The sequence below is a fragment of the Balaenoptera ricei genome, chromosome 3, assembly GCF_028023285.1.
Source record: "Balaenoptera ricei isolate mBalRic1 chromosome 3, mBalRic1.hap2, whole genome shotgun sequence".
NCBI lineage: Eukaryota > Metazoa > Chordata > Mammalia > Artiodactyla > Balaenopteridae > Balaenoptera > Balaenoptera ricei.
Genome location: NC_082641.1, coordinates 52486883 through 52496626, shown reverse-complemented (window position 1 = coordinate 52496626; position 9744 = coordinate 52486883). Strand labels below are relative to the sequence as shown.

The 9744-nt window shown below is 35.6% G+C and overlaps 1 protein-coding gene across 5 annotated transcripts in view; it reads left to right on the top strand.

Annotated features, from left to right (window-relative positions):
- Window positions 1-498: 498 nt before the first annotated feature.
- ADAMTS6 (ADAM metallopeptidase with thrombospondin type 1 motif 6) overlaps window positions 499-9744 on the top strand; it is a 269849-nt gene continuing 260603 nt past the window's right edge. For 4 of the 5 annotated variants that reach the window (XR_009502323.1, XM_059916475.1, XM_059916474.1 and 1 more), the window contains exons 1-2: window positions 499-799; window positions 7759-8133. Coding sequence is in view for 4 of the 5 variants with exons in the window: in XM_059916475.1 (XP_059772458.1) it covers window positions 8037-8133 (97 nt within the window). In the remaining variant the exon portion in view is untranslated. Of the gene's footprint in view, window positions 800-1399; window positions 1436-7758; window positions 8134-9744 lie in introns of those variants that run through there. The other variant, XM_059916473.1, reaches the window with a different exon arrangement.

The window sequence follows — 9744 nt, the reverse complement described above, 5'->3', positions numbered from 1 at the left end:
TTAGAGGAGGAGGAGGAAAAGAGGCGGAGTGGGGAAGGGGATTGAGGTTAGAAGGGCCAGAATTTCTCTCATTCACAGGGTGGAAAAGTTGACATTGTCTAAACCCTTCTGAATGGCTGGTAGTTGGTTACCCCGATTGTACCTCTACCTCCCCTCCCCCTCCACGTGACGACCCAGGACACATGCGCACCCGACGCAGCCCGGCACATCTGCAGACTGACGTCAGTGTGCTCTGCCTCCGAGGAAAAGCTGCCAAAATTTTCTACTGCTGCAATTCAAGTTGGCTGGGGGCCGGTAGTGAGATCTAGGGCTACTTCAACAAAACTTTGCTGCCCTTCCTGCTCCTCTTGTCTTCTTTTCTCCTGATACCTTTTGATGCTCTTCACATGTTATTTGCATAGCAAAGGCACTAAGCTGTCCAGGAAGAGAGGGCACCACTTCCACCCCCAATAAGTCTTTTTTTTCCCTTCCTTCCTTTCTTTTTTTTCTTCCCCCCCCCCTTTTTTTTTGGAGGGAGGGGGTACGGGAGAGAAAGGGGGTTTGCAAAGGCAGCATCTCAGGATGATAGCCTGGATGTATTGAAGGCATCTCTTTTTCTGCCAAATCGGAAAGTCCGTTCTCTAAAACCCGGGTTAGCCAGACTATAGGGTTTTATTCTGGCTGCAGAATAACTAACTCACTGCTGTGGCTTTGCAAAGGGGGGCAGAAAAAAAAAAAGAGGAGAGGGAGTACGTGAGTCGTCCAGTGCAATCTCTATTGTTTGAAACTTACTTTTTATCAGAATTTGAAGATGAAAACGGTAAGGAAGACTTCACAATATTCAATGAAACCTTTTTTTTTTTTTTTTTTAAATTAAAACTTGTGCTTTGCTTGTCTTCCGAATAACGCGTAGGAAACTTTTTTCTGTGTGGTTTTTTTTTTCTTTTTTTTTCTTTTTTTTTTTTTTTTTTTAAATGGCAATGAGTGAGCTTGACTGAACTCATTTTACAGATAGAAATCTTTTAACTCCAGACTAGTCGGGGGTTGGAGAATTCTGGGTCTTGCAAATATTTTATGATGCAAAAAAATATACGTTTATTATACAAATAGACATGTTTTGTGAAGTATGACTTGATGATGATTTTTGTGGTCTTTAATCACCAAGTAGTAATCGGGAAAGTAATAATGATGTGTATTTTAATCTGATTTTCAGTTTTCTTAAAGAAAAACCTTCTGCATTTTATAGTTTCAAGTCAGTGTCTTAAGTAGTCAGACAAGTGCATATTTTATGCCTGGGCTCAGAGGGCAGAATTAATGTGCTAGCTATAGTCCCGATGCTCTAGATATGTTAAGCTCTTAATAGGCTAATCAAAGAGATGGAAATGTGTGTTTTTGATTTACTTTTGGCCACTTGGGACGTGCTAGACTCATAACCCTCCGGAGCCTTGAATATCGGGTATGTCTGTATATATGGTATATGGGATCAAAGTTCAGAGATTGGGGAGGGGTTTGTGCTGGAGGGTTTATTGGAAAGCTGCCTTCAGATAATGTGTACTACAATTCCTGTCTTTGGTAATTTCTTTCCTTGTTGTACTGGAGGCAAAGAGAGCAAGAGAGTGAGAAAGCGCACTGAGAGGGAACAAGAGAGTGAGTTTCTTACTCTTGTTTTTATTTGAGCTGCCGGTGCAACGCGTTTGGGCCAAATGCCAACTGTCTGGGTCACACGCGTTTTATCCAAATAGATTTAGCGCTGCTGTCTGGAAATGGGCTGCTGAATGTTAACTTTAGGATCAACTCAACCAGGGCAGCTCAGACTGTTACCCTCTGTCTGGGTGAAGTGGGATGGGGGTGGGTGGGCGAGGGTGTGCAGAACGAGGGAGGAAAGGGGAAACTGAACTATTGCTTGGAACTTTTAAAAACACACTGGAGTGTGATTTCCAACATATTCCTTTAGGTTCAAATTTCTTGGACAAATTTTTTTTTTCCTTTCCTTTTTTAGCTTATGTTGATTAGACTGAAACTTAGATGTGTGAATGATAGCTCTCAAAATTCATGACAGGGAAAGAAAGGTAACATAAAACTGGTGTAGTGGAAAGGAAATTGAGAAAATTAATTTTAGAGATAATTGTTTTCCTGTGTTTCACCAAAGTGGTAGCTGCAGTTCTGGTTTATATTAATTTAGTGTTTTTATGTGATCATTGGTGTTTTGGGCTTTTAAGGAATAGCTATAGAGGCAAATAAGTTGATTTCAAACAAATCAACTTCATTCATTTCTCACAAATGGCGGCAAATGAAATCTGTATTGTGGTATTAATATTTTTGTGATTCTCAAGGGCAAAAACCTCTACCCTCAAGAGCTGAAATACTTTAATATTTTTCATGACTGGGCCAATACGTGTAAGATTAATTCCTACTCTTGTCTACTCTTACCACTTCCTCTTCATTGCCTTGGCAACCATTAGTTACTACTAGTGGATGGGCCTCTATGCCAAATCTTACCCTGTGTGTGACTTCCATGAGAGAATAAAGAGAGTTAACATATTAAGAGAGTTAGTATCACATTCTTTGGAACATTTGGTGGGGGAAGAGTAAAAGGTGGAAGAAGTGGACGGCTCTCTTGGTTCTACCAAAGGGCATAGTTGATTATCAACATTTTGAGCTAACGTCAAGAGAAAAAGGTGTTTCTGTTTTTCAGGAGAGAAGTTATAATACGGATAACATATATTTAACTTGCCATCTGGAAAAAAACAGTTTGGGACTATAGGAATTTGGGCCTTGATTTTTGTAGAATAATATTTTGTATTTTTGCTTTTGGCTTATTTGCTTTTCTTGTTAGTAAGTTTTAAGTCTCTTTAACTGCACCTTTCCTTGGAAACCAATCTCGCAAAATTTATAACTGATCTGGAAACTTTTGTACTTCAAGCCTTGGCGTATGGTAGGTGACAATAAATATTTGTTGAGTGAATAAATGGAAAATGAGATGAAAAGTTAATTTTCACATATAAAAATTGAGTACCTGAAGGAAGCATAGTATTGTTGCTTCCTCTGTGAAGATGAAATCGGCTTTAAAAGAAATATCCAGAGTTAAGATGAATGAAAGAAGTCGAGAAGGGTGTTATACATGTTCTTTAGCTCCATAATGATAGTTCATGAAAGGAAATTGTTACTTGGCTACTCTTAGATCATTTGAGTGGGAAGTAAAGATGATAGAGGAAAAAGACAAGTTAAGTACCCTTCAACCAGGGTAGACTACTGAGGGAATCACTAAAGTGCAAGTTGTCTGATCTTATTTCTACTTAGTGTAGCTTTGATCCATGGAAGCTGTTAAATGATCCCTTAACTCTACTGGTTGGTGCATTTGTCTTAGGGAAAAACACCTATGTGAAATCAATGTAAAATGGAAGTTTTGATTCTGTTTTCAAATTTAATATAGTTGTAAGCCCAGTTACCATGACTTAAATTCTTTACTGTTTGCTCTAAAAGACAATACAATCTGGTTGATTGATTCCATCATCATATCCAACCATTCCACATTTAAGGGAAGGAGGAACATGAAACTATTTTTGAAGGAAGGCCTTTGAAAAGTGATGAGTCAGATAACAAGGAGAAGGGGACTAATATTTATTTAACCATTAAAATGAAGTATGTGAACACTTTACATCATGTGTAATCTAGGAAACATCTCATCTATAAAAGTTAAGTAACCTGTAGTCAAGACAGGACTCAAAACCTTTGTGCTTTCCACAGCTTAATGCTTCTGCTGTACAATGTAAGGAGTTAATGCATTATGATTTCTGGGTAATTATGTACTATTTTAATATCAATCTGAATTTTGGAAACTATATCTGGATACATTAGTACCTATACATATTTGTTTATGATATCCAGATTAACTTCTTCAGTAGGTATCAGAAAGTAGGTTCACCCGTTCATTTTTATTGTGTAGGTAACTAAGAGTGGTTAGACAGGTAGTTGTTGTTGATTTTAGTTGAACTTGAGCCCACTCATTTACTTATTGTTAAGTTTCCTCACTGGCATTGGAGGCTTGAAAAATGTGGGGAAGGAAGGAAGGAGTGAGAAAGGAGAAAGAAACTTAAATTTATTGAGTGCCCATGTGCCAGATACTGTAGCTAGTGGTGGAACCAAGACTGTAGCTCTGGTTTGTTTAACTTCAAAGCTCCTGCCCTTTCTATTATGCATCAGTGCTCTTTTTACTGCAGGTCCTTAAATCAAGTGTTAGTGTACTTTTGACCAGGTAGTTACATACTACCTTTTCCTTCAAGGCTACTGGCTTACTTAACTTGGGCATTTATAGGACAGTGCTAGTAATGGTAAGAGTGGAGGTTAAAAAACTGTGAAGAGCAGGAAATTTCTCAAGGGGAAAAAAAGAGTTGTTCCCTAAACCCAGGTAATTATATTGTAAGTTTGTCAGTTTCAGAGCCCAGGAAAATAGGAAAAAAGGATGAATGTGATTCAGTACAAATCTGTCACCACTACTAGAAATTAACTCGAATGTGTTAATTATATATTCCTCTTTAAAGGAAGATTAAAGTATATGAGGGACTCACTTAATGTCAGACATTTTTATGCAAAACACTCAAGTGATCTGAAAAAAAAAATGAAGAGTAAATGTTCATGAAGCAACTGTTAAGGAGCTGGAGACTGTACATAAGTAGGTTGGGAATCAAGATAACTGGATTGTTTTCTTTACCGTTGACCCTTGAACAACACTGGTTTGAACTGCAAGTCCACATATACAAGGATTTTTTTCAATAATAATACTACAGTAATACACTATCCTTGATTGGTTGGATCTATTATGGAGAAACCATGTGTGTAGAGGGCCAACTGTAGGTAATATTCAGATTTTTGCAGAAGGTCAGTACCCCTGGCTCACATGTTGTTCAAGGGTCAACTGTGCTGTTATTGAATGACGGTGTGATTTAATCTCTTTATAGATTTTTGCCTGCGAAAGGACATATAGTGCCTGTTGTTTTGCCTAAATCATTGTAGAAGAAATTTTGAGATGAAACAGTTATTGTGTATCAAGTTGCTTAAAAGTTCATGTTAATTAACATATCATTTATGAATATCTATTTTGATACTGGTTGTATGCAACTGCTATTGTATATTTAAGCTAGAGTGACTTAAAATGGAAGCGTGAAAAAAAAACATGGAAGCGTGATATAATAGAAAGAATTTAGACTTTAGAGTCAGGTAGTCTTATGTATGACTCTGGGCTCTGCTGTTTTCGAGCTATGTGGCCACTATGAGCTTCAACTTCTTTACCTGTAAATTGGCAGCTGTATTAGTTATCAATTGGTGCAAAAAATATCACCATAAACTTAGTGGCTTAAAACAACACATATTTATTAACTAACAGTTTCTGTGGTTCAGGAGTCTGGGCATGGCTTAGCTCTATCTTGTGCTTCAGAGTCTCTCACGAGGCTGCAGTCAAGGTGTTGGCAAGGACTAAGGTCACCACAGAACACTTGATTGGGGAGGCATATGCTTCTAAGCTCACATATTCAGGATTTAGTTTCTTGCAAGCTATTGCATTGAGGGCCTCATTTCCTAGCCAGTGGTTATCTGAAGGCTGCTCTCAGTTCCTTGCCATGTGAGCCTCTCCATATGGCAGCTTGTTTCATCAAAGCCCGACTAGGGAGTCTACTGTTAAGATGAAGTCAGAATCTTTTGTAATCTAATCATAGAAGTGCCATCCCCTCACCTTTGAGGTATTATATTAGTTAGGATCAAATTACTCAAAGGAAGGGGGTTACAGAAGGGCATGGATTTTAGGAGGAAGGATCATTGGGGCCATCTTCCTGACACAGGGGCAATAATACCTACTTTACAAGATTGCTGTGAATATTAAAAGAAGTAACATATATTTAAAGTTCTCTTTATTTTTGGACCTGACCTTAAACTACCTTTCTAGATATTATTACCTGTTAGTCTTCTGCATAGGAACCAAACTTACTATTATTACTAATAATATTTTCCATTTTTTTCTTTCCATCTAGACTTTGTAGACTCTGTTTCTTTAATTTGTAATGACTGCCCCCAGAAATCTGACTTGTGAAATTCTGTTCATCTTCCAGAGCCTATCTGAAATGTTACTTTTTTTCATAAACTTTCCTTCACCCATCAGACTCAGAAGTCATCTCCCTCATCTGATCTCCTCTAATACCTTTTATAACTTTATTATGGCATATGTCAGTCTGTCTTGAGTTTTTTCTTTGTTCCTTAGATTATGAGCTTCTAAAGGGCAAGGATTGTGTCTTAATCTTTTCTTAATCCCCATGTTGTTATAACATCATTTTTAAAACATTGTAAGACAACAGTTGTTGATTAATAAATTAGTTTTTCCAAGGTTTAGCAGTTTAATAACTTGTAGACACAGATGTAAGGAACTTTAAATGGTTGTGGTTGTTTTATATGTTGTAATAACAGTATTTCTAGCACTATAGGGAATGAAGTATTCCAAAAAAGTTAATTTTACAGTTAATCTTAAATATCCTTTAATATCCCTAAATTGACTTTATTTTAATCACTATTAATTAATTCATTCATTTACTCATCCATTTTTTTCAATCAACAAGGATTTATTATATGATATTTATTTATTTATTTATTTATTTATTTATTATATGATAATCCCATGTATTAGGGTTTTGGGATGAAAATCTAGTATCTTTTGTGTACTTCGCTGTCATAACAATAAGTTACATTATTAAAAGTAATTTAACCTTTTATTCCTGACTCAGGCATAGTATTTTGAATATCAGATATTCAGCTGTAACACAGTCGTAATACACAATATGAACTATTAAGCTACATAAGGGCTATTTGTCTCTACCTCGAACTGTATTGCTTGGGCTTCTAAAACTACTTTGTAGTTTTTCCTCTTTTTTTGTCACTTTTGTGCTTTTACTGAGCTAGTTTCTAGTCCCTTTGTTATTTTCTTATTCTACAGTGCTATGTGCTGGGAAATTAGGTAGCCAAGTATGTCAGTGTTCTGTATAAAATGTGAATTCACGGACTCTGAAGTTGTAAGTCGAAAGAAAAGTACGTGAGATAGGACATGAAATCTGTTGTGATACCTGAATTGAATTTTTAAAAATTCTTTTCAGAAAATGAACTACTTTTCTTTACAGTTACATTCTAGATAGTTTAAATTGTCTCATATGTGTTGCTTTATGAGTCATAAAAGACTTCCAGATAAAGTCAAGGGTTACAGTAAATATGGTTCAACTTTTCAGAAGTTTAGTTTATGCTACTGTCTGAGTTTTCACAGACAGCTGCTTAATGCCACTGTGTATTTGTAGATCTACTCTGTAAGAAAAAAAAGATAGGTGCCTCATAAAGCAACAAATCAATCTCTGGACAGCAGTGTACTGAAAAGCATGTTAAGGAATGCAATCACATACTGTTTATCACTTTCACAAAATGAACTTTGTAAAGTCAGCCTAGTTTTTATTTTATCAAAAGGTTAGTCACTATACCCATACATTGTTATCTTCAAAGTTTTAAAAAGAATTTTTATAATCCTCTTCAGGTTCCTTCTTTGATTATTAAGTAGCTTTGGCATTATCCTGCTAACCATTTAGGTTTCTAATTTGGTATTTAGTCTTGTGAATGTTTATTTAAACTATAAAGGACAACAATGGTTTGATTTAATTATGTTATTTTGTAGTATATGTCCTTTGGCAAGCATTCAGCAATATAGATCTGTCCATTCAGAATATTTTTCAGTTAACTTAAATTTTTTTTTTCTAGGTTAAAAAATGGCCATACTTTAGTGACTAATCAGCCTAATGCTCTGCTTATGAAAATTTTACCATCATTATCTTTTTCATTTTGGACTGAGAAAATGAATCCAGATACAGAAGAAAGTACGGGATGTTGGAAAAAAATACCCGTTAAACAGTGGAACATCTAATAACTAATCTGCAAGAAGTATTAAAGAAATAAAATTGTTATGCTTCGATTTTGGCATGGTATTGACTCTCTAGCACATAGGTAGCCCTCTAAAAAATCATCCAGTTTTCTAAATTATGGAAATTTTGTGGAAGACGTTGACCTGGATTTTGAGCCTCGTCATGGCTTCATCGGAATTTCATAGTGACCACAGGCTTTCATACAGTTCTCAAGGTAGGATTCCTGCTTTTGAAACTGACAAAAAAAGTTGCTATTAATCTTACAAGAAAAGATTCTGAATATTTAGTTTGGATGAACGTTTTCTTTGGGATGTATACTGGTAGGAGCAGAGGCCTACTGTGTCAATTCAGTGCTAGTTTCATAAATGTTAATGACTCTAAAAGAGTCTGTTTAACTTGTCCTGCTAGGATTTAATATCCAGTGCATTTTAGAGTTGACTGGTCTTTCTTAGAAGATGATAAACCTAGGCCTCTTCTTCTGAATTCTAAACTTTAATAGGGTTACTCATTGCCAGGATTTACAGGCAAGGTCATGTTCAAAAGGAATCCAAAGGTTTTTCTTGTAAAAGAGCAAGAAAGCAGACAAATTCTGATATAAGATCCTTCTAATATGGACCCTTAGTGGAAAAATATGTTTCCAAACTTAAGAATTCTGATATAAGGACTGGAAGCTGGATAAAAGAGTAAGAGTTATAAGAAGTTCAACTTTTCAAATTCTAACCCATAGGTCCCTATAATTTTAATCCATAAAATTGAACTTCATATCATAGAAAAGATCTTAACAGAGGTCCCAGGGGTGAAGGTCATTTTGTTTTCCATGGACCAGTCCAATTCTTATGGAATTATTGAAAGCATACATTTTGGATTCTCCTCCCATGAATGTATAGTTCATTTTTTTGGTGCTGATGAGCCAGATTTTCAAGGCTATTATAGATTGATGTATATATCTAGAAGTCCATATGTACAAAATGTGGCTCTCAAAGTAGATCAACAAAGCCATAGCATTTAGTATGAACTCTTATTTATGAGAAGTGAAATAAATATTATTTTTCAGTTTTTTTCCATTTGGTCATGGTTTCATGGGAGTTTATATTTGTGGATGAACTTCATGTGTAGACAGTGAAGCAATTTGAAGACATTTGGTTCTGCCTTAGTGATAAACTTAGCTAAAGGAAGATGTGGTTAAGAAGGTAGATTGGTAATATTTAGTACACCTAAGTGAGGAAAATATATTTAATAGTCCTCTGAATTTTTTGTCAATCTGATAATTTTTAAACAACTTTATTTTGATATAGTATACATACCATGTAATCACCCATTTAAAGTATACAATTCAGTGATTTATGGTATATTCACAGAGTTGTACAACTATCATCACAATCAATTTTAGAACATTTTCATTACCCAAAAAAGAAACTCTGAAATCATTAACAGTCACTCCCCAGTTCCCTCCAAACCAACTTACCCCCAGCCCTAGGCAACCTCTAACCTATTTCTCCCTGCAGAGATTTGCCTATTCTGTATACTTATATAAATGGAATAATATGTGACTGGTTCCTTTCACTTAGCATAGTGTTATTATAGTATTAGATAATGAACTTTGATTATGAAGACATTCATGTCATACCATGTATCAGTACTGCATTCCTTTCTGTTGTAGAATAATCTGTTGTATGAATATACCACGTATTATTCATTCATTCATTCATTCGTCAGTTGATGGACATTTGGGTTATTTACCCCTTTTGGCTATTATGAATAATGCTGCTATGAACGTTCATGTACAAGTTTTTGTGTCGATGTACGTTGTCATTTCTCTTGTAAA